Raw genomic sequence first — 25,691 nt, 5'->3', positions numbered from 1 at the left:
TGTCATTAGTTTACTCAAATTAAAAATGCAATATTTCGCAAAGCTTAAATAACTTTGAATAAGTGTAGTAACCCTAACATATTTTTTTTTCTTTTATGCAACATACAGTTATCCGATACAGGTAAGTACCATATTTTGTTTTTTTGTATTACACACGTGAAAATGTGTCATATACTTGGATGGTGTAAATTACGTATAACATCAAATAGCATAAACATCGACACAAGTGCAAGTCTTATTACACCTTATTATTATTATTATTGTTCATGTTCCTCCTACATATTGCAGAACTGGATGTAACCATCGACATTTTGGCCACATATATCCAGCTAGAGAATCGATGGAAAAAGCTTGGGCGACAACTTGGTCTAACGCCCGGGGAAATTTATAAATGCAGCCAAAAGTCAGACAATCTTGGAAAGGCACATGCTATGCTTGATCTGTGGTGCAAGAAAAGTTCTCAATGCAAATCAATCAATACATTATTCACCGCTTTAGAAAATGCGCATATGGATAGATATGTCAATATCATTAGAGCAAGTTTGCCTGCAGCAGTCATAAAAAGAGGTAATATGTTATTTTCAATTAATATGTATGCAATTATGTGTATCTCTAAATCGCTGTTGAGTATATTAATTGGTTTGTCTAAAAATATTATGAAATTATATTCACAGACTTCGAAAAAGCCATACGCTACTTGTCAGAAGAATTGTCCAGTAATCAGTGGAAATCCTTTGCACGTACACTTGGCCTATCAGACGCCTGTATAAGCCACTTGGTCGCAGATAACCAACGTGACGAAAAGGAGCAGATCTACCAGATGCTGAGGGAGTGGAAAATGCAAAACGGCTCGTGTGCTTCAATTGATGTTTTAGTTGATAAGCTGGAGCAGCAGCAATTGCAGGATTTGGCCGACTATTTGCGCGCCATCGTTATGTAATTCAAATAAACCCCGCGGTATCCAAATAAACCTTGTGGTATCAAATAAACCTCGCGCTATTCAAATAAACCCCAATGATATCTTAAAAACATAAATACTGTTTTAACTTTTACACGAGTCATGAACATTGTTTCCCTTATCATGTGTTTATTTCAATTGTTATTCACATTCTGATTTGTAGTGATAGTATTTCCACTTTGCATATATATATATATCCCTGTTCTTGAAGATGCACAATCGAATAACACTATCTAACAAGAAAGCACGTTGATAGAAAACAATCAATTCATCTCAATTCATTCAAACGTAACATATATGAGTTGTTCAATTCAATAAAGGACAATTACCATTCGTTGGTTCTGTCTCTTTCATTCCAAAAGCGACCTGGAGGGTGGCAGCTTAGGTAAAGATATATACGGAGACCCTACATATACAATTACGGCACTGTTCAAAGAGGATATATTACTAAATCATAGGTCAGTTCTCTTGTCTTTTGGTATTGATACAAAGAATGATTCAGATTCAAGACAGAAGTATACTGAAGACGATTTAGTGAAAATGATAACATATTTGTTCATTGTGGTGGGCAAGTCTTTCAGCAAACTGTTGTTATTCATATGGACTCTAATCGCGCCCCTTTGCTTGCTGAATTGTTTTTGTATTCTTATGTAGCGGAATTCAGTGAAGGTTTAATGAAAAATAGAGCCAAGAAAATGGCTCGTTCCTTCAATTTCACATTTCGTTATATTGATGATGTTCTGTCACAGAACAATACCCAGTTTAGTAGTTATTTACATGCTATGTATTCTAATGAACTTCAAATTAAGGATACTACTGACACACTGAATTCTGCTTCATATCTTGAACTACTACTCGAATTTGAAAACTGTAAAGTGGAAAACTGTATGACAAGCGTGACGATTTTAATTTTGCTATTGTGAACATTCCATATATTGATAGCAACATTCCTACATCACCAGCTTATGGAGTTTATATTTCACAGCTTGTGTGTTACTCGGGAGCGTGTTCTAGGCTTTCCTGACCAGATCTCAACTATTGACTGCCAAGTCGATAAGCCAAGGGTTTCTGATTCCTCAACTTAAACGTGCATTTAAGAAGTTTTTTGGTCACCATCATGAGTTGGTGGCTTCCTATGGGATTCCTGTCTGTAACACGATTGCAGATTTGTTTGTTGATTGATGTATGTGGTCGTGTTTGTCCTTGTGACTTGGCGTGGTTGTTTGTTCAGTAAACTTGATTTGAAATTTTTCCCTGACATGACTTTGGAACATCACGGCGAGTGTGGCATGCCAGCAGCAGATGCTTACCCTTCACGTACACCTGATCTGACTCCCTTGTGCGGGTTTGTAATGCTCCGCTTTCATTGATTTTGTCAGTATATTTACTGATATTTGGAGAATGGCTTATTGGTACTACTATAATTATTATATATACGTTCAATGCAATATTACGTTGTCGAGAGAGATCCACGTCTTTGTGTAAGAATTCTTCACCATAACTCAAAAGGTAAAGAGCGAATTGTCATGCAGTTTTATAGGAAGGAATACCATTACCACAAGAACCAATCGATTACATGATGTGATCTGGTTGACATGGTATTTTTAAATTTGTTTCACCACTACCAGATAACTCTCATTTCCAAATTACTATGGGGGGGGGGGTTCAAGATATGGATTAATCAATCCGGTTGCCATGAAAACTGCATTGAGTATACACCTCAATCATACAGTGAATACTCGTTTTGTCTACCCGATTGAGTATATGGCTCCTACACCCAGTGTATACCGGCATAGCTTCCATATAGTATATTGTTATATGGAATATATGGATCGTTCATCCAGTTGTTTTGACTTTACAATTATCACGGACGTTATACGGTCTTGTGAATATAGATCACAATACAACGAATACTATTTATATTAACGATATATAATATACTGTGAATGAGGGCGATAAAATCAATTGACTGGAAAATCAATTGACACGAAGGTGTCCCCTAAAACAGTCAAGCATGCATTCCATATCGTCTTTCACTTCCTTGCCCACGTTATCAATTGTTTACTTCGTCAAGGTATATTTCCTAAAGCTCTTAAAATAGCGAAGGTCATTTCCATAACAAAAAAGGTTTCGCTAATGATGTCATCAAGTATGTGAATCAATCATCAATCAGCAATTAATTACATTTCTTGAGAAAAAAAAATCCATACTCATTGATACTTAATTTAGCTTCCGAAAACAATACAGTACAAAACACCTCTTGGCTGACCTGGCGTCATACATAGCTGACAGACTGGACCTCGGTGATATCACCTTTGATATTTTTATCAAACTCAAAAAAATTTTAAATTATATTAATGATATAACCAATTCTACGAATTCCTTTCATTTTCGACTCTTTGCAGATAATTCTTGCATATTTAAATTCATTCAAAAAATAAAATCAGTCTTTCAGAAATTGATAATGACTTTCAAAAGGTGCAGTGCAAACGAACTTACTATTAATCCTGACAAAACAAATTACATGATAATTAAAATGCCGCTACGATCGGTCACTATTGAGGGCAGCCTAGCTATTAACGGGTCACCAATAGAGGGCGTATGCGCCGTCAATTACAGCGTCTCGGCGTCTCAATTGAACAGAATATGTCTTGAAAGCCACAGCGATAAAAATTCTAGATTACATTAGAAATCTAAGGTAATACATATGCAACTCTACTTCATCCAATTTATCACTTACAGAAAGAAATAGTACGCCTCATTACTTTTTCTGACTTGTGTTCCCATGTCGTTCCTCTGTTCAAAACACGAAGAATACTCGACAATTTTGTAACTCTGCAAATTACAAACCTGTATATTTGTCTTTGATCTCAGTAATAACTATTTTAACATGATAGTAACAATTATTTAGACCCAGTGTCACATATTTACCAAACCCATTCAGTCTGTAGCTTGAATTATTATACTTCAAAACTGAATCTCACACTTAACACAGTCTAAAATACAACAAAACATTGGAACTCATTGAATTTATAAAACCATCACTAACATACAAACATTTAAACAAAATTAAAACACTATCTCTTCAATATTTTAAAGCGGGAGGGTCGTCACCTGCGCACGCGCGGGAATTGAGTCCCAGGCGATGATAACATCACACGCTAAACACGCAAAGGCTCATGGGTAGACGCTTGTTTGTAAACAATGACACGCTACGGCCATCTGACGCATGCGTAGGTGACGACTATCCCGCTTTAATTGTAATATTTTTTTCTTTATTTAAAGATTTATTTGACCCTACTAGTGATCTGTATATTCATATTTTTTTTATTACTAGTACAATTTCTTTTTTTGGTGAAATAAATTTCATCTATTCACAACAATGTTAAAATAGTAAATCGTGTTTTTTAGACTATAATGTACATGAGTAACGATTATCTTTCAAAACTATAATCGTGTCTTAAGGACGGAGTGATAATCTCCGTCGAGAATCGGTAACATGAGTTATCAGCTTCTGGGTTGTTGTAGTTATAGAATTATAAATCGTTTTACCCTATTATAAGCACGTGGTTCGTATCATGTAGGCTCGCTTAAACCGATGTTCATTTCAATAAGGCGCAGTATCAAATGTATGTGACATGTTGTTATTGTTAAATGTTCATATTCAAGTTTGAGATTATCACTAATATTGCCCAATTGATGAAATGGTTGAGTGGGTCAAACTATTTAAAACAGAGCATAGAGAGTGATCTCGCTAGTAGTAAACACGAACGTGATTATGAACAATTTTCTAGATAAGGTTACATAGACCACTTTCAACATGTACATCCCAAAGCAAGACTTGCCAGAAATGGGATCAAAACAAGACGCCTGCTTTAGTTATGGCTTCAAATACAAACATGTCAGCCTGCTGGTATTTAGTAAAAAGGGGTTATTATTTTGACACGTCGATTGGTACATCTGTAGCTGTCATGGTACATGTATATAGACGGGAAATATGTAGAATATTGAGAGGTATGTAAGTCCTCCCTCTGTGTTGAAACATGCATGAACTCTTTGTTTTTGTATTTTCATTAAAGACTGTCGCATTGACCTTTCGCATGCGTGTATTATGACGCATTAGTATCGTTGCTTAGTTGCCCCAACATCAATAGTTTCCTATAGTTCTCTAACAATAATTGGAGTTCGTAATTTATCTATAAGTGCTGCGTTCCAGAGGCCCCCTAGTTAACAGTATATGAACTGTACGATTCGATTTGTTAGTACCAGTCCCCTGTTGTGATACACACTATCATAGAGTTTTAATGATTCCAGCGTAGTAACTATGCATTTTTATATCTATCGTTTTCACTTCGTATTATCAGACCGAATCGTAACATTCCCGCTGCATTATTTAACCCTCGTGTTGGGTTCATAATTATTGCTCTAGTGACGGCTAATTTCCGCCATTTCTGTGTACGATCAAAATGATATCCATTCTCGTTTTCGCTTTTCCGGCATGATGTGCGTACACAATGCTCTCATATGTATTGTGATGCCGAGTGGCGCTGAAATTACCCACGATATACGATTGTGCTAGCATTGTTTGTAACGGACGCGCTGATTCGTCCTTTTCATTACAGTTCGAAATACGCCTTAAAATCAGTATACCGACTTTCGATGACGATGAAACTCTAGCTGATACATTATCCACGAGCACAGTATCACGTTATACCCGGCCCAGTGGAACCTAATGGCGCTTACTAGTTACCTGTGTCCTACTTGCCATTCGCAAAGGACGCCGGGAACAGCGAATTGTATGAACCCGCAGTACACAAACAAGTACACCGCTGCGTTTGATGAATAACATAATAATATGATAATACAATTAATGTCGTATAATGTCGTATTACATTAGCCGAATATAGTATCTAATCAACGTGGACGTATGTTTGTGCGCTCATAGAAAGGACAAAGGATTCGCAAACAACAGGCACGGGCAGAGGTAATTCGATAGAACCAGGGCCACTGTAATGGTGTGTATGTGTGCAGCATTATGTTCAAAATATCAAACGGAATGATCGTTGAAAGTGTAGAATCATACACGTGTATAATGCGAACACGAACGATGTCTAACCTCGTACGCTGTTGAGCTGATGTTCTATTTGTTCATTGTGCCAAGTCTGCATAAATGCAGTTTCTATACCCGGACTTCAAATACTGCATTGTGTTTCCCCTGTGACCTGTTTATAAAAGGCACTAAAATAGGGCTTTGTATCCAGCAATTTGAGTGCAGTCTTTCACGGTCTAGTAAAAACATACCTGTTATTATCCCAGCTCTGTAGTCCAAACCGTGCTACGTGTGATATGTTTACAACGACGTTGCTTGGTGACTATTTGTTATGCAACTTGCCATACTTAATTACCGGACAATAATGGCATTGTTCCATATTACCGGTGTGTAGACTGGAAACACATTAATTATTCAATTGGCAAATGCTAGGCTGTTAAAAATGGTATAATTCCAATGAATACAGTAAGATAGTAGATTTCTTTTTTCTGGTAAAATGGTTCATTGCGAATGGGCTGCAACGGACAGTCGTTTGATGTATTACTTCATTGCGGACTTTATCAACAGATTTCAAAATGCCAAGTTGATTCACGGCAAATAAGAATTAGCGTGAGAACACCCGAAAACATACAATGCAACTAGATTTTTCGATCTTACTGAATTCAGTTCCACGGGCGCAATACACCAAAGTGAGCAGACAACAATGTCAATCAGCCAATTACCGCGGTATATTCGGGAGCAGTATGTAACATTCTGAGTTCCGATTGGTTACTGGTCAGATACGACTTGAACTTGATATTCATAGGTCATTGTCCTACATTGTCAATACATTATATAACTTATACAATTGTAACCCTCAATGACTCGTGTAACAATCACGCCATATACGACGTGATCTACGGTTCAACACTCTCACATCAAGCTTTTCACTATTTTTAAAAGTAGTTCTATGCTGAGCAGTCGACCATCAAACAATCAATCATATATCACACAAACTGTCTATTAATCGCTAACCAAACGTAGTACATATAATATGAGTATGATATGAATATATTTTTCAAATTACATTGCTTCTTAATTTTAATAACTTCCGTGGAGCGTTTAGCGTGGGAAATGCTAAATACGATTATTAATGTAATCAAATGCTGTCGGCACGATTGGACTGAACAAATATGACCTTATGTGCGACCTATGGTTGGCGTGTACATCCATTACCATGTATGTGTGGGTTCGTTACCCTCGGTCGGCTGCCTACTCAACAGTACAAATGAAGTACGAGAACATATTTGCTACGTTTACACATGGAAGTACTAACGTTAGTACCTTTCATGGTTTACTCGACAGCATTCTACCAAAGCCTAACTACTGCTCCTCCCACCGTTTATCTCCAATGTTTTAACACGATCGGGCCGGAGGAGAGCCGAGATCCGCGTTCAAGTCTGAGTTCAATGGAGTTCGTCCAGAGCCGAACATAACAGCGTCCTCAATTACTTATAAAAACAACATGGCTAAAAACGATTTTGGTGTCGTGCTTGTTGTTTTTTACATAACACGATGCATATTAGAGTATTATCCTGTTGAGGTGAGAGAAAAAAGAAACAGTCATGAGTCTGAGACAATGCAATGGTGTTATTATTTAGGTATCTCAAATAAACAGGGTACACGGCAGCTAAATATGTTAAAACCTAATTGCTTAAACCGGGAGGCTCGTCACCTGCGCACGCGCGGAAATTGAGTCCTAAGCGATGATAACAACACACGTTAAGAACGCTTGGGTAGACGCTATGGCCACCTGACATATGCGGAACGACTCCCCCGCTTTAAATTATTGTCGTGCAAATTTACCGTTTTGTAATTGTTTGACTGTTGTGATATGTGTAACAATTGTCAACCTAAACCTAGTAGAAACACGTCGCCGTGCCATGCATAATCGCTTTTACGATTTTTATCTTCGGTGTCTTTAAAATGATTCTTCAATTCCCATTGGATCTGTTCAGTCGTCCTGTCAAGTTTCTGTCGCATAATTTCGTACGCCGTTTTCCGTTGAGCTATCAATCTATCGCAGTATTTCTTATTACGTAAAATTGCAAGCGATGTTGTCTACGTCATAATTGAAATGAGAGGTTACTTGAGGGAGACGATTGAGGGCTTGATTTCGACCCGATAGTTGCGCCCGATGCGTATGAAGGGTGGGAGCATATCGGAGTTCAACCCAAAGGGTTTATTGGTATACACGACCATTTATGCTGGTTCGAGCTGCAGGGCTCCGATAAAATGCTGTCATGTAAACGTAGCAATTGTTCACTAGCCAGCACAACTCCGAAAAAGGTGTCTGAGGCTTACAATTATTACAGATCTGATCTAGGCAATAAATACAATTGTTACAGCACATTGAAAGCACTATAAACATTTTCTTTTTTTAGTGAAGTCATACTGATCTGTTTGTAGATGTTCAAGCCTTCACTTTAGGTGAGTGTGATAGGATATCCCAGTTCACACTGGAAGCCGATGCTTTGAGATTGCATGTTCAATTAACCACGTCTTTCAGTATGAAATTCTTGATTAGAAGTCGGCCAAATATTTAGCAAATTGAATGTATAATGATTTTGGCCAGCACTGAATACGTGCCTTCTAGTTCACAGTTATCAATTGCATTAACGCTTCAATATATAGGCTTAAAAATCATACAGTTATGGGTCAATCAAGTAGACTGCAATACATAGCAGAAGGATGGATGCGGGTCAACTACACATCTACAAACACTTAAATATCGTCCCAGTGCAAGCACAGGGTTCAATAATTACAGACAAAAGACAAACGCCAATAAAGAATAAAAACGTTATAATGGATCTGTAAATACAATAACACTCACGATAATTATTAATTTAGAGACAAATCAAGGTTTTCAGTATGAATTATTTTACATCTAAAGATGAAAGCCACAACTTTTTTGCTTTTTTGACTGGCACAAAAAAGCGTGGTGTGATAATAGATAGTTGTAATGCTGTATCGCTGTTTACACACTACGTTCATGCTTCATAGCATACCAGTAGATATGTATTTATAGCACAAACGACAGAGTGTCAACAAGTTTAAATGCCTTATGATGTTTAGTATGTTTGAACACCAGTACAACTTTATCAGCTTTACGGTTGTTTGCTACTCTTCTTATGAGAGCATCCTTCTCCGTCATCAGTGAGGCCATATCGCATCAGCCAGATTCTTATGATGACCAGAAACTCATTTATTCATCTGTGCACCATCTTCAGTTATAGCATCAGTACCAAGCAGGTGCTCTATGGGCAGTACTAGTTCTCTACCAAAAATAAGTAGTTACTAATAGGTGTATAACCAGTAGATGAATGGGGAATGCTATTATATGTATAAACTACTAGTAATTCAGGTGAATGATCTGGCCATCTGCACTTCAGAGAGAGGGTCTATAAACGATTGTGTAGTTAATGCGCTCACGTTGACCATTTCATCCTGGGTGGAATGCAATGGTTCGACTTTAAAGTGCCTGTGCAATGCCCACCCTCACGTTTCCCATTTTAGATCTGTGTCCCACTGAAAAGGGTAGTTATTGATTTTTTTGCTGAAAATGATTACTCGTATCCAAGTAAATTTGGGATATTTCTCGTGTTGTAGCCACGCCCACCTATCGTGAAACGGTCGACTGTTTCCGGATTTCCGACTCTCGCCGAAAGTGCGCCACCAAATGACAAAATGTGAGAGGAAGTCATACCCCTGAGCCTTAATAACACTGGTCATTCAGTATACTTTTAAACGATATACATTTTTCGGTCGGCGTTTTTTTCTTTTTTTTTCTATTTTTTTTTTGAGAGAGTTTTTAGATGTTGTGTTGTGGGCAGTTGCAGTGAAACGTATAGCCATAGTGTATGTATTCACACGTTTCTAATCGATCCGAAGGTGCGACATTACTTAACCTCAGATTCTTTTTTGGGGGAAAAACTGTCCTCGTCCATGAAAAAAACAACTAGTCTTAAAGAGAAACGCCGACAACGTAAACCTGGCGCAACAGTTTTGAAAGAAATAGATTCCAGAGACCAGCCCATGATCACCGAGGCGGATTTCAGAAGAGAGAGAGACGTCCGGCAAGTGTTTCAAATCAGTTGACTTTTTTGCGATCCTAATTATCGTTTTATAGAGACCATTTAGTTTCTGTTAAGTAAAAGGTAGCAATAATTTTGACAGTGACACGAAAACAAGGCGTCGGACAAACAGGAAATTACACAGCCCTTACACACTGCTAACTGTTTTCATTTTCGAAGGCTAAAAGTTTCTGAATTGTTTGGTGATTGGTGTTGAATGACGAATTCACACCTCTGTTCTTTTTTTACCTCCATGCTTGCAGCTTGATCTGCGTAATAATTTATGAAATAAGAATCCGGGCTTGGTCAATGTGTTTCCACCAAATAAAGTTTTAATAAGATGTTATAATTATGACAATCACGCCATGGATCACGCTAACTCGAATCCACTCTGAATTTATCTGTATGTGTGTCTATCTCGATTATTTTTGTTATCCAATTAAACGCCGCTTTTAACGCACTTGCCCTCGTCGTGACCCGACGCGTTCACCTATTTCAACAAAATGTCAATTTATTTCCACGCGGCTGTCATTTATTTAGTAACTGTGACTTGTCGTTTTTTTAATTATTTTATAGTGATCACTATAGTCTAATGTTTAGAATTTTAAAATATGTTCTCTTATATTTTAATTTTGAAAGTTTTACTCAGACGATCGATGAACTAAAACAGTGTAGTGACGTGCCCAGTAACCTGCTAAATAACGAGATAATTCCGACGTCAAATTATATTTTGTCCAGCAACCGTGTACAAACGTGCGCCGGTGTCGATGACGATCACGGTGACCAGCTACACCAGAACGGACATATTTCGCATCTAACACAACCCCATGCAACAAAATTGATACTATGTGTTCATTATGGTCCATTCTTCCTTAACGAACAAGTACATAAGTGACAATATAGTCAAAGACGAGAAAACTGCACAAGAAATTTGCCTTATTTACACTTATCGGCAATGCAAGCTGCCATGCGACTTCCCCTTCTGACGTCACAAGGGGAATTTCTGTATGCAAATGAGAAGCTAATGAGGAGCCTCGTTTTAAAATATACAAACACAAAGTTGCTGTAGACTGAGTTTAAAATAAATAATTCATGCTTAGAAACATAAAAATTAATAATATGTATGTATCAATTGATAATTTTAGGCGTGAAAATAGCAGCCATTTCACAGGCACTTTAAGAAATACCATAGCTCTCTCACTATTTGACTTTCAAAATTACGTCCTTGGCCACTGTGTAGTCTATGTGGGACTCCAAATTTGACAAACCAATCACAGACTAACACTCCTTCCATGATTGCAGCTTTCTGGGTTCGCGTTGGTATAGCTTGTGTAAATTTAGTGAATACATCTGTGAGTACAAGCACATTCTCAATACCCATGTAACTTGGCTCCAAAATAGTATAGTTCATAGCAAGTACTTCAATCAGTTTAGTGGCAGTCAAGAATCCCATGGTGGGGTGAAGGCTCTTGCCTGCTTGGCGAAGGTACATTGTGAGCATCTATGACAATACTCTGCAACCATCTCTGCCCAATAACATCTAGTTGTTGTTTTCTCAGCTGCCTGATGTCCAGCCTCATCATGAACTGCACTTGACACTTTGTCCTGGAGAGTCTCTGGCAAACTTCGCACCAATCAACTTCGAATTCTGCACCAATCAACAGATCCTTAACCTTTTCAATCATTGCCCATTTAAGTGCTAACAATTCAAGTTTCATGCTAGAATAATTCTGCATATTTCTCCCACTTGTCTCTAGGCATCTACTAGCATATGCCTGTACAACTATCTGGTCGCCTTATTTTTGTGAAAGCACAGTCTCAAGTATCTGGATAGGAGGGGAGATTAGTGCTTTTTTTTAAATTATTGAAAGCCGCATCACAGGACTCACCGCAATGTTGTTTGACATAAAATTATTCTTGGCACTTCTGTTTCCCACCTTTGTTTTAGAGACTTACTGAGATTAAGCAAGCTTCTTCAACAAGTTATGAAGCGTTGCAGCTATTTTGGCATACCCTGAAACAAGCCTTTTAGAGTGTCACACGCAACGTAGTATTACCGTAATTGGTAAAGTACAGGTGTGATGGTTCAAATCTCAAAATGGCAACAGTAACAGAAAGAGTTCCCTGGCGGCGATGATAAGATACAATCACGGAGCCAACAGATGAGGTTTCAACTGGTACTGGTATTATTATACTCTGCAAACATCAAGTACAATAACGCGGTAAAACTCCACTACTCCAATAACTAGATACTTAAATACAATTCAACGAGATCTCCGATCTGAACTCAGTGCTGAACAACTCCCCTATATATACCCCCACTGTCTATAAATAGTCCATTACATCAACATACATAATGAGTCTGGAATTTACTACACATTTCTAGAATGTTCCATTACATTCTATTGTCTCCTACAGTATTCTATTACCTATTCAACCAGTTTCTAAAAAAAATCTAGAATATTCCACCCAGATACAGTACGGTTCTAGAACATTCTCAGTGACACGGAAGTGGTAAATAAGTCGTATGCGACAAGGAGTAACCACTCAGTCCAAAGAATCCTCTCAGTTCTTGTTCCGTTTCAGGTCTAGATAACTCTTGTACAGCAATGACCTTCTCAGGATTTGGGGCTACACCTTCACAAGAAACCATGTGGCCCAATTAATGAAGTGTAGTACCAAAAAGATGGCATTTCTCCGGTTTAACCTTAAGATTCAGTTCCCCTTAATGAGCGAGCACAGTATCTATTCCGGTAAGAGTTTCATCGAATGTTAACCCACATACAAGAATTTTGTCTCAGAACACCAGAAAGTGTGAAAGGTTAGGACACCAAAAGCCTTGTCCATTAGTCTCATGAAGGTGGCAAGAACATTGTACAAGTGAAAGAGCATTCTAGTATACTCGTAAAAACCACCTGTACCAGTACGAAAAGCAGTTTTTTTTTCAATATAATCATCTGCGACAGGAAGTTGATTGAATCCATGGGCTAGTTCCAAACTGCAGAAATACTTCGCACCACGTAGAGCCTTCATGACTGTTCTATTCTGGGGAGTGGATATGCATCCTAGCGTGTCTTCATATTTAAACTATTTTTTCACTCACAAAAACTATTGGTGAAGCATAGGGACTGTAAGATTCATGTATGATGGCTCTGTCCAATGACTTGCATATGCATTGTCAAAACTTCTTCCTAGTGATATAGAGATACTCAGTATTGCACTTCATTTACTGGTATGTTGTCAGTGGTTATTATTCTGTGTCTCACTATTGTGTTTCACAATAATCCATATAATCTTTATCCTTACAAAATTTGTCATAGTGTTTGACAATTAGACTGTTCAGTCTGATCTGTTCCGCATCACCAATCTTGTCCACCATTCTGGAAACAAGTTCAATCACTATAAAATTGTATGGTTGGTTCTAGAGAAGCAGTTCCATTCACACAAACCGGAGTTTGGCGTAGTAAGTAAACATCATTATCACTAAAATTTGCTACCTGCATGGAAATTCTACCAATATAAATCTTGACATAAGCTGTAGCAACAGTCACTCCATTTTGTAGTTCTGTAGCCCGGGCTGTATGTCTCTCAAACATTGCATGATGTATATGACTGTTTGGGTTGGATTGAGCGGACTGCTCAATGACGTTTACTGATCTGACAGACAGTAACATGACTTCTTTCCAGCATTCCGACCTGACTAACTTCAGGCTCCCCATTATGAGTTTACTGATTCGCGACTGTACTTGTTTAAGCCTCCAATATATGAAAATGTCTAAATTGATCATGTCTTAGCTTCTTGTTTAATTGCTCAACGAACTGCTCGCCATGCTTATATACAATCATTCTAAAATCTCTGAAAACAGTAGAACCTAAAATACCTGGTATACTACGTTGAGTGACTCAATAGGAGTGTTCACAGGATCATGTACAACTAAAAAACCTAATTTTCTAATTCTTGGAAAGTGTGGTTAAACAATTTTCACAGGCAGTTCTACGTAGCCGGAGAAGGGGATTTCCAGGCCTTGGGAACCTGTAATCTTGATATATTCAGTGACATCCTGTAGTTTGCCCTATGAGCGAGGTGCTCACTGAAGAATTGTTTAGTCATTGTAGACACCTCAGGAGCATTGTCAACCAAACATGCTATTGCTGTCCCTGCAAACTTGGCAACAAAATCTGGATAATGTCCAACAATCTTGCTTAAAAATGAGTCTCCATCAATTGTTTCAGGAATTGCGAATGGGCTGAAACACAAACTCGTTTTGTTGCATTTGTTCATTGAGGACTTTATCAACAGATCACAACAACACGCCAAAGTGAGAATACAGCTGTGTATATATAGTCCCAACTAACTGTAAACTCTTGGGATTGTTGATTCACAGGTCAAGTAAAAGAACGTAACAGTTCAAAGGGATGAAAGGCTTTCCTTAATTCAGGGGCAATAGAAACAAATGAACAGCCAACATTTTCTTTTTCTTGAGTCTACATTGCGTTGTATTATATTCTGTGTCAGACACCCCCATGTTTATACAATTGTAACCTATAGTGACGAATGTCTTAAGTCGACATTGCGTTGTATTATATAACAAGTGTATTGTGATTGTCTGTGTCAGACACCCCCGTGTTTATACAATTGTAACCTATAGTGATGAATGTTATATGTACGCCATATTTAACGTGATCTACCCCGGCCCAACTGGTTGGATTAACTACATTGACTAGTAAGCGTTAAAATTTCGTATAGTCTGTCTTCATCAACGTCTGTATACCGATATCGTGATCAGTGTTTTGTTAAGTTCATAGCCTACTCAATCACACTGATCTGTTTGTAGATGTTCAAGCGTTCACGTTTGGTGTGCGTGATGAATACCGGAATATACAAGTCGATGCTTTCCAGTATGGCGTTCTTGATTAGAAGTCTGCATATGTATTATTTTGATTATGACCAGGAGTGAATACGTGCCTTCTAGTTCACAGTTTGCAATTGCATTAACGCTTTAAAGGGCGGTATAAGTCGCGCCGCGTCCTGTTCGATATGGGACTCACAGCGACGTGTAAAAATACATCGCGCAACGACCACCGCGCTTTAATATAGTGTCTTATTAACCATGCCGTTATGGGCCAATAAAGTGGACTGCAATACACATCAGAAGGTTGGACGCGAGCCAACTACACATCTACACACAACTAATATCGTCCCAGTGCAAGCACAGGGTTCCACATAATACAAATATAGATAAAAACAAACACTAATAAAGGAAACAAGTTATTATGGACACTGGCGGATCCAGCAAAATGTATTGGGGAGGAAGGTCCATGCTTTGCTTAAAATTTACGGAGCGCAAATCGAAGAAAGCTATGCGTAATCCAGGTAATATGAATGATTGCCAGGACTAAATAGCAGGGTAACTACAGGCAGCAGATTATAAAAACCAGGGTATAGAAAAATAATTATAAAACAAAATTAAATATTACTTCAACAGCATAATTAAGAATTATCACAAAACTGACACATTCTTCCTCAGAATGTTAATAAACAGATTAATAAATAATTATCACAATTATCACTGCCTTAAATAAAAATGCCGCTGCAATGCCAACATACTAGTAATAATTAATAACATAATAATTTTAACATGATCACAAACATTATGTCACAGCTATTTTAACATGACCACAGATATAAACTGTTTTGAACAGGTTTTTAAAATAATAATTGTACTAGTAAATATATAAATAAAAAATAAATACAAATAAAGTCAATAAATACACTTTCAAAATAAAACAAAAATGCACTCATATAGTCATACACGCCTTTTACTTTAACATGAAAGTATTTGCAACAAAAATAAAATATGTGTGATGCTATCACATGAAGTCTTAAGAACTTCAAGCCACATTAGGCCTACATAATAAAATCCAGTCTTCATGCACTAGAAGTAGCAAATGAGTCAATCACTTCATCTACAGTAGTTTTTTCCAGTTTGGAGAAGAATCTTCCAGGCTCAGCTGTTGAGCACAATAGCCTCAATAGTGTGTATGTTTGAGAAGGTGACGCTATCACACATATTCAAAGCACTGATAGCAGAACATTTTGTTTGTGAACTTCCCGGATCCTCAGATTGTACAAACTTTTGTTTCCATAGAACAAACTGTCCTTCCACAACACTTTTATTGTCAAGAAATGCTGCATATTTCTGGAACGCTGGCACACACTGTCCCAAAAACTTAATGGTCTACATTTAATAGGTCCCTAATTATGCCTTAAGCAGTCATATGCTTAATAATAGACCTTTAATGTTTTACATGTCTCTTGAAAATCTATTTTAGCATGCTTATACTGATAATAATTTATCATTTTTTTTTGTCATGCGTTCTGGATCCGCCACTGGTCATGGATCGGTAAATACAATAACAATCACGATATTTAATAATATAAAGAAAAAACAAGGTTTTTAGTATGAATTATTTTACATCTAAAGATAAGAGCCACAACTGTTTTGCTTTTTTGACTGGGGACAAAGAAGCGTGGTGTGATAATAGATAGTTGTGATGCTGTATCTCTGTTTACACACTACGTTCATGTATCATGGCATACCAGTACATATGTATTTATAGCATGGGAATTTACCATAATATGACAATACATGTCACAGAAACAAATGAGTGTCAAAATGTTTAAATGCCTTATGATGTTTAGCATGCAGTTTGAATGCAGTACGCCAGTATGTCGTTTTCTAACACTATTGTGTTGACAAGGAAACTATAGCTCGATTCCATGACCATGAATCTTCTCGTGTGGTACAATATAAAATTTTAAAGTTGGAATACGCATTTTAAAATAGAGCATGTTTTATAATATACAATGTGTCATATATGAATATTCATTCACTCACTCGGGCCGAATTACTTATTTCTTTGTAGATCTTTGAGCTCTTGTCTAGTGGAATAATGAAGAAACTGTGGTTGCTGATATGTATCATGATTCTTGTTGCTATGTTCATTGATGGCGGAAGAATGTGGCGACGACGGCGACGACGATGAGAATTCAGCAAGCGTGACACAATACCGAGTAATCGTGATATGGATTGCTTGTAAGTAATAAAGTATTACACCATCCTTGCAATCACGGTGCAAGTTGCAAGTTGCAATTATTAAAATCAAAACTTCATGTCGCATGAAGCATGGAGGTAAAAACAGATGCATGAAGTGATTACCTGTTTTTAACAAAAAACAAAAGGCGGGAAAGGGCAATACACAGTGTAAAGTTTAAAACACTGTCGTGAGAAAGAAACATGTCGATTTGTAAATTTTAAATTCCCAGCAGCAAATGTCCGAGAAAAATATCAATTTCATTTAACCAATAACCTCTGAGTCTTTGATACAAGTCTAAATTATCGATGACGCTAGAATGTATGATAGTTTGGCTTCAAAACATACCCAAACGTCAAACTTATGTTGTTCAATAAATCATTCAACGCGCCTTCTAGTAAAAAGAGTGCCACTGTTCGTTAAATAGTGTCTATGGGCTGTAGGTTATGTTGTTAAAAACAAGGTTGGAGAGCTAAATGGTTAGTGCTTGTTTTGATATAATTCACAAACACTGCGGACACATATTTATTAATGACCCATTTCCTTTTCACGACATCTCGCGTTACGCGCGAAATTGAACGTAAACACATGGCAAACAATGGCCATGGCGTTGTTTTGATGTCGAAACAACGCATGCATGTCGACAAACGCGATTGATGATAGGTAAGGGCATTTCAACGCCATATTTGAAAGATTCACATTTAAATATTCATCTACATTATCCACTTACTATTTTGATTGTTTATATTTAAAGTGAGGATGACATGAGAGAAAAAGAGATAGAACGAGAAGTGGAAGAATTATTTGAAGATATAGAAGAGAGGGAGACAAAATATGGTGAATGACTGAACATAAAGCCAATGATGTCTACTTTACCACATAGCAGTGTATGTTATTTCAATCCTATTAGAGGAACTAGTGTTAATAAATAATCTATACAATTCACACGAATCTACGTTTTTTTTCTGTTCATACCGGCAAACAATATCACATACAATAATATAAAATAAAATATAACCATGCGAGGCAGCTTATTCTATCGATATAACGCATATAAACAACCCATGCGACAGTAGAGATGCAAACACAGTGCTCGAGGTATTCTTTTTTCAAATCAGAAACAAAGAATTTGTTAAAATCACTTAAGAAAGAAACGGGCACGCTGGTCACTCAAGTGACTGCAAATTACACTAATTCTCCGATTTTCAGAAGGTTCTTCGGCATTTGACTTGACATTTGATTGGTATTACACAAACACAAGGTGAAAAGTGTTCTCAGGATTTTGTGGCAGAGTTGCGGATTAATTAGCATACCGATTTACATAAATTGCTCACACTATAAAATGTTAACACAATGCAAGACATATGATTCTTGTTTTTTTTATTTTAAATACATTTAATTTATATTATACATTATATACAAGTTATTCTTCATTAATTTGAATGATGCTCAGTCTTCTGTTCTGTTTCCTTGCCCACAAATCTGCTGCCATGTCGAAATCAAACATAGTAGCTGGTGGTCCCTCTAGCGCTATAAAGAAAAAGTGCTTCAATGTAGTTTCATTCAGCCTGTTTCTAAGTGTAGTCTTGATTCTATTCAATGCAGAGAAGCCTCTCTTACAATCTGAAGGAAAGGATAAAGGGTAATACTAAGTGAAATATTAATTTTGTTAGAATAAAAAATGGGGAATAGTTGTGAGATGATTAATAATATTTAGTGATGACAAAATGTAAAACTCACTTGCAGTGCTCATTGGCAAGATAAAGGCAATACATGCCAGCTTATATAGGTTTGGATATACAGACTGATATAATCTCACTATCTTCTTTACTACATCAATATGTTTCTCATCATCTTTTATGCCAAGCATCTGTTGTTTCAAAACATCCTACTCACTCATTACATCATCTGTATTTCATATAATCCCTTTATAGTGTGTTCACAGTGTCTAGAAAAAATAGTAAATATTTTTGTCAGTGAAGATGTTTTGGGGAAGCTTATACATGCACATAAAGTCGGGATATATCGCATTACATACATGAAGTTGCTGTTGCTGCACTGTGTCATCCACAGTGCTGGGGTAAAATACAGTGAATGCTTGAAGCAGCTCCACCTCATGAAACCTCTCTTTCAAATTGATGGTGATGTTAACAATGTACTTGTCATAAATCTATAAAAACATCATGTAATGTATTTATTATTGCACTAGACATATAAAGCATTTAGTTTAATAATTACATAATATTAATAAAATATAAGTGGCATACCTGGTTCTTAAATGATTAAAAGTGTTGTGTAACATTGATACTGTGTACGATAAATCATTAGTAAACCTTGCTTCAAGTTGTTGCATGTGAATACCAGGGACATCTTTCAGGTGATTGATAGGCATTATAGTACTGTGTAACACCGGTTCAATAAGAGAGAAGTTCATATCTTTCTTCTGCAAATAAAAATAGTTGTCAGAAAAATAAGGTTGGTGCAATACCATACTTGAATGTAAAAGTGTATTAGTATTAATATTAAGTTATTATTAATTTATAAACATACCTGGAATACCAAAGATAATCTTGTAAGGTGAGGCAGAATATCACTCAGCATTTGGATGGATGCAATGAAGTTATATTCTTTGACAAATCTAGCTAACCCATAAGCAGTTGCATCACCTTTTTCATCACTCTCTCTCTAGACTTTTTTGAATATCATCAACTGCCCTCTTATGAAATTTTTAGCTTGGTTTAACTTTCTCTGTGGTTCAAACAATATAGCCTAAATAATAAAAGTATATTAATTCCCATGCAAGTACAACAGATGTCACTTTATACAGATGTACACTATAAATCTAAGATATTGCCAACTTAATAATTCAACGCCACTTGATGTAAGGATTCACTTTCATTTCTTTCAATCCAGACATTCGCACTGCTGAATTTTGGTAAAAGCAGTATAACTGCTGTAGAATATTTGATAGCCGCTTCAGATACTTTATTCCTTCCATTCCTTGGGATGCAGTCAAAGCCAGTCTGTGTGCAACACAGTGGATACTCAGCAGAAATGGATTTCTTTCTTACAATCGGGTAGCAACCTAAAAATAATAACATTTTTTTTCCATATATATATATTTACAACAAGAATTATACTCAAAGCCAACTCCATAATCAAGAAGGGAGTTCCCTAAAGATTACAAGAAAATTATTCTTACTCCAGTTCGTCGTCCCACCATAACTGCAGCTCCGTCTGATCCAAGGGCAGCCATTGTATTTCAAGGGATTCTTCTTCACAAAGTCACAAAAACAGTAGCTTGTTCTATAATTTTTGCTCTCCCATCATTTATATCTTGAAAGTTTATAAATGATGTCCTCACCTTGAAGTGATATCAAATACATTTATTATCAATTTATATGAAATTTCAGATAAATTTAAGAACATTGATAATGTTTATAAAAACAATAGGAGCACTGTACCCACCTCATCATTCTTATCAATGAACTTTGCATACATAATAAGTTGTTTCAGAATGGATATGTCAATCGTTTCATCCATCATAACAGCATAGAAAGGATCCATTTTGAGTTGCTCCATGATATCATGTTTCATCACAGTACCAAGCATTTGAACCATCTTCTGTATAGTACGTTCATAGGTATAACATGCATTTGCTCCCTGGAAAAAAATATTTTCATTCAAAATACTAGTAATGGTCTACTGAATGACGGACATGCAATAAAGAATAACAAAAATATTTGTATGTACCTTGTTCAGATGCTCGAAGTATGTGCATCCAAGTGATTGAACTAGTTCATGTGTTATGTGCGATTTTGTTTTGACAGATCCAATACATACATGCCAAAGATCCAATGAATGCCAATCTTTCTAAGTTGACTTGTCGCTTCATGATTTTTTCTGGAGACGATATCTTGCGATATTATACCATAGTCGACGAGACTGTGAAATTTATATTATTCATGTTGTTGACTGGTGTATTTTTAGTGGTCAAAACTTCTCACTTACACTCGTAACTCAACGCATCACACGCGATTGTGGGCTGGGCTTGTTTATTTGTGTCGCGTATCCGGTAAAAAATACTCGTCTGACCCTTACAATAATTGTTGTCAGTCGTCATTTTACAGCTAATTCACGCGTATTGTTTTAGACGCAAGGGACAGGATACGGCAAAGACATGACGCTAGTTAAAACCAGACAAGTAGTCGTAACAAAGAAAATTTTTCTTGCCACTAAGTAGTCTAGAAATTGCAGACAATTAATGCTATTTTTTAATGGGGGATTGAATGACCGCGTCGCGGGCCGCGATGCTGTTTGACCTGAGGAAAACAATCACTGATATAGTTTAATACAATATGCTGTTCTTTTATTTTTGAACACCACACAGTTAAATCACATAACGTAAATACAATCAGTAGAAAGTATAATATGTGTATATAATATGTCCCTGCAACAACTTCTGGACAATGTCCAACAATCTTGGATTAACTGAGCCTCTATCAATTGTTTCACGAATTGCGAATGGGCCGACGCACAAACTCGTTTTGTTGCATTCGTTCATTGCGGTTTTTATCAACAGATCACAGCAATACACCACAGTGAGAATACAGCTATGTCTATATAGTCCTAACTAACTGCGAACTTTTGGGATTGTTGATTCAACGGCAACAGAATAATAATACTGATAAAAAAAACACTAGATCAAAAGGCTACGTGGTTTTCAAGAGCAACGGAAACAAAAAAACAGCCTATATTTTCCTTTTCTTGAGTCGACATTGAATTGTATTATCTAACAATAAAGCATTGTGGCTGTCTGTGTTTTATTAGTTCTGACACCCCCGTGTTCATACAATTGTAACCCATAGTAACGTATGTTATATATACTCCATATATTACGTGATCTACCACGGCTCAACTGGCTGTATAAACTACATTGACTGGTAAGTGACTTAATGTCGTATATTCTGTCTGTATCTACCTCTGCATTCCGATATCATGATGGGTGTTATGTTAAGTTTACATCTGAAGTAAAAATTCGTTTTTCAAGTGGAACGTATAGCGTGAGAAATGGTCAATGCGATTACCATTGTAATGCTGTTGACACAATCCGAAAACAAATTAGACCTTATGTGTGACCTAATGGTTAGTGTAATAAGACTGTGCGGGTTCTCTACCCACGGCCGGCTGCCTACTCAGGTGTACAAAGGAAGTACATTTTGCTCATTCGCCATCATACGTGTCAAAACGGGCTATATTACCGTGGGATGACTGGAACTTACACGTATCATAGATCTGATCTGGGCAATAAATAAAATTAATAAAGCACATAGCAAAGCAGAATAAACATTTTCTTTTTGAGTGAAGTCATACTGATCTGTTTGTAAATATTCAAGCGTTCACTTCAGGTTAGACTGACAAAGTCGGGACTTGCAAAAACAGTCGGGATTTCTTTAGCAGTCAGGTTAGTTTTCGGGATCACGTTAAAATGAATAAAAGAACAATTAATGGTTGGACGCGAGTCAACTACACATCGACATACACTTAATATCGTCGCAGTGCAAGCACAGGCTTTGACATAATACATATATGACAATACAAGTCACACAAACAAAAACAACAAGTTTGTCAAAAAGTTTAAACGCCTTAGGGTGTTTAGTATGGTTGAATGCAGTCCGTCTATACACTTGTGAACTATCACAACTACACACTATTGAACTATCAAATGGTTCAATTCATGACCATGAATTTGTTCGGTGTGGTGCAAAATAAAATTTTAAAGTTGAAATATACATTTTTAAATGCAGCATGTTAAAGCAATAACCCCCCGCCGAAGGCGGTTATTTCACGAAATATTGCACACTTCACGACATATATGCACGAGCTGCAGGCGAGTGCATACATGGAGTGAACTGTGCAACATCAAGTGGTATACCCAACTTCAGCGGGAGTTATTGCTATTATATTATACCGGTATATTGAAAATTCGATAAAACTATTATAAACAAAGTTTACTTGCATCTACTATAAGATCTTGGTTATGGCCCTTGAACATGAATATTTATAAGTTCAAATTGAATACAAACTAATTTTTATTCCGCGTGAAAACGATACGTATCCACGGTGAATAGAGCAGCGTAAACACAAAAAAACAACAGCATAACAACGGATGACCTTTCTGACCTTTTACTGACTACGTCAACGCTATTTGAAATACAGGGTCCTGTATAGTTTGGATCATTATAGCAACATGTTTTCATTCCGTTTTTGTACAATTTGGACTGTAATTTGCCCATTGAAAGTACAGTTGTGAAATAAACCGGGTTTGTGACTTGTAACTGTGGATATTTGACGTTTGAGACAAGGCAGGGCGCTGTGGTGTATCGTACGGTGACCGACACGGTAATTGGCACGGCAATTATGTCAGCTACAATTCGAACCCCGCCTGTGACTCGTAGTTTTCGTATTTTTTTTTTGTTCTTCAATCCGTCAATCTCATCTAGTTGGTCAGCAGTTAAACTTAAAGATTGTGTTTTTTTGTTGGAGGTTCGCAATCCATTTAAAAGTCACAACACGGAGAACACAGCGTTATGACGTCCGTTTAGGTACCGTCCCTCACGGTCAAGGACGGTGGTTTAGGTTTGTGTGGCGAACGAAGATCACCCAACGACCGATGCTCACAACTTAGATCCCGTCATTAACAAAAAGCAATATTATGGTTATATAATTTTTCAGATGATTTTAATTCGGTATTTTTTCCAATATTTTTCCAAAATTCAACCACTATATTTCCCTAAAGTTCAAATACTACCAATCTTATGTATTTTATATTCCACTTTGTTAAGCTGTGTATTATCAACCAATATACCATTAATTGCATATGCAAATTTTGTGTTTGGACCAATCAAATCAATGGATTAACACCATCAATATACTGGTATTATATATAATATAATGTGTCATATATGAATATTCATTCACTCACTCGGGCCGAATTACTTATTTCTTTGTAGATTTGTGAGTTCTTATCTAGTGGAATAATGAAGAAACTGTGGTTGCTGCTATGTTTCATGATTCTTGTTGCTATGTTCATTGATGATAGTGAAAGTATTTGGCGTCGACGCCGCCGACGACGACTACAATTAAGCAAGCGTGACAAAATACCGTGTGATCGTGACTTAGATTGCTTGTAAGTAAAGTATCCGCCATTCTTTATGTAAATTTAGTTGACAATCACAGTGCAATTTGCAATTGTTGTTGCAATTATTAGAATATTTTTTTTTATATCGCATGAAGTGGTTGCCTATTTTTAACAAAAAGGGCGGGAAAGGGCGATACACAGTGTAAAGTTAAATGCACTGTGTCGTGAGAAAGAAACACATCGATTTGTAAAATTTAAATTTCCAGCAGAAAATTTCCGAGAAAAAGATCAATTTTGTTTAACCAATAACGTCTTTGATACAAGTCCAAATTATTGATGACGCAAGAATGTATGATATTTTGGCTTCAAAACGAACCCAGACGTCAAACTAGATTTGTTTAGTTCAATAAATCATTCAACGCGCCTTCTAGTAAAAGAGCGCCACTGTTCGTTAAATAGCGTTTATGGTTATGTTGTTCAAAACAAGGTTGGGGGGGGATCTAAATGGTTAGTGCTTGATTTGATATCATTCACAAACACTGCGGACAAATATTTATTAATGACCCATTTTCCGTTTACTGTGAAATCTCGCGTTACGCGTGAAATTGAACATAACACACAACAAACAAAGGCCATGCCGTTTTTTTTGATGTCGAAACATCACATAGATGTCGACAAACGCGAATGTTGTTTCAAGATATTTTAACGCGTATTAAGTGTGCTATAACATGATGATACATTTTGATGAAGTAAGGGCATTTCAACGCTATATTTGAAAAGATTCACATTTGAATATTCACCTACATTATCCACCTACTATTTTGATTTTGTATATTTACAGTGAGGATGATTTGAGAGAAAAAGAGATTAAACGAGAAGTAGAAGAATTATTTGGAGATATGGAAGAGAGGGAGACAAAATATGACGAATGACTGAACATAAAAGAAATGAAAATAGCCAATGATGTCTACTTTACCACATAGCAGTGTATGTTATTGGAATCCTATTAGAGAAACATGTGTTAATAAATAATCTACATAATTCAGACGAATCTATTAAGTTTCGTTTCAGTTCATCAGACACACAAGCGAACAATATCACATACAATAATATAAAATAAAATATAAAATATAACTATGCTAGGCAGCTTATATTACCGATATAACGCATGTAAACAGCCCATGTGAGAGAAAAGATGCAAACACAAACCGCGAAGCATTTACTTTTCAAAACTTTCTTCGCAATGCTCTATGTTCATCGGATGATTTGTTTTTTGTTCATATTCTCAATTCCCATTAAAAAGTTGTGTGTTGATATTCGGTAATTACACACTAA

The 25,691-nt window shown here is 36.7% G+C and overlaps 2 protein-coding genes and 3 long non-coding RNA genes across 6 annotated transcripts; 3 read left to right on the top strand and 2 right to left on the bottom strand.

Annotated features, from left to right (window-relative positions):
* Positions 1-131: 131 nt before the first annotated feature.
* Positions 132-1,291, top strand: LOC146729069 (uncharacterized). The gene is made up of 2 exons (XM_085495695.1): positions 132-567; positions 675-1,291. Exons 1-2 carry the CDS (start codon positions 267-269, stop codon positions 938-940), a joined length of 567 nt encoding a protein of 188 aa, XP_085351821.1. The 5' UTR covers positions 132-266; the 3' UTR covers positions 941-1,291.
* A 12,265-nt stretch (positions 1,292-13,556) lies between these two features.
* LOC144355613 (uncharacterized) lies at positions 13,557-18,160 on the top strand. 2 transcript variants are annotated; one of them, XR_013421232.2, is made up of 3 exons: positions 13,557-13,583; positions 17,048-17,217; positions 17,970-18,160. It is a non-coding gene; the product is annotated as an uncharacterized LOC144355613 (long non-coding RNA). The 2 variants fall into 2 exon arrangements; XR_013421231.1 differs by lacking the exon at positions 13,557-13,583 and adding an exon at positions 14,781-14,844.
* A 418-nt stretch (positions 18,161-18,578) lies between these two features.
* On the bottom strand, positions 18,579-20,471 carry LOC146729068 (uncharacterized). Its single transcript, XM_085495794.1, has 5 exons — positions 20,418-20,471; positions 19,766-19,900; positions 19,483-19,658; positions 18,956-19,163; positions 18,579-18,838 (listed from the first exon to the last, which is right to left on the bottom strand). The coding sequence occupies exons 1-4, from the start codon at positions 20,469-20,471 to the stop codon at positions 19,115-19,117; spliced, it is 414 nt and encodes a 137-aa protein (XP_085351920.1). The 3' UTR covers positions 18,579-18,838; positions 18,956-19,114.
* Positions 20,111-20,793, bottom strand: LOC146729067 (uncharacterized). Its single transcript, XR_014928267.1, has 3 exons — positions 20,684-20,793; positions 20,418-20,579; positions 20,111-20,300 (listed from the first exon to the last, which is right to left on the bottom strand). It is a non-coding gene; the product is annotated as an uncharacterized LOC146729067 (long non-coding RNA).
* Positions 20,794-22,067: 1,274 nt separating this feature from the next.
* Positions 22,068-25,407, top strand: LOC102806753 (uncharacterized). Its single transcript, XR_438387.3, has 3 exons — positions 22,068-22,158; positions 24,229-24,404; positions 25,198-25,407. It is a non-coding gene; the product is annotated as an uncharacterized LOC102806753 (long non-coding RNA).
* The last annotated feature ends 284 nt before the right edge of the window (positions 25,408-25,691 follow it).

Source organism: Saccoglossus kowalevskii, chromosome 22 (assembly GCF_978046115.1).
Source record: "Saccoglossus kowalevskii chromosome 22, keSacKowa6.1, whole genome shotgun sequence".
In the NCBI taxonomy this organism is placed as follows: domain Eukaryota; kingdom Metazoa; phylum Hemichordata; class Enteropneusta; family Harrimaniidae; genus Saccoglossus; species Saccoglossus kowalevskii.
Note: the sequence above shows the minus strand (reverse complement) of the source record. Positions and strands in the feature narration are given on the sequence as shown.

Bases quoted from the DNA above. Each gene is read 5' to 3' on its own strand.
- LOC146729069 (XM_085495695.1), top strand. From the start codon at position 267: ATGTTCCTCCTACATATTGCAGAACTGGATGTAACCATCGACATTTTG. The intron at 568-674 runs GTAATATGTTAT...TTATATTCACAG, and splicing joins TGCAGCAGTCATAAAAAGAG to ACTTCGAAAAAGCCATACGC.
- LOC146729068 (XM_085495794.1), bottom strand. From the start codon at position 20,471: ATGGCTGCCCTTGGATCAGACGGAGCTGCAGTTATGGTGGGACGACGA. The intron at 19,901-20,417 runs GTAAGAATAATT...AAAAAAGTCTAG, and splicing joins TGGTGGGACGACGAACTGGA to AGAGAGAGTGATGAAAAAGG. The intron at 19,164-19,482 runs GTATGCCACTTA...TATTTTTTCTAG, and splicing joins TTTAATCATTTAAGAACCAG to ACACTGTGAACACACTATAA.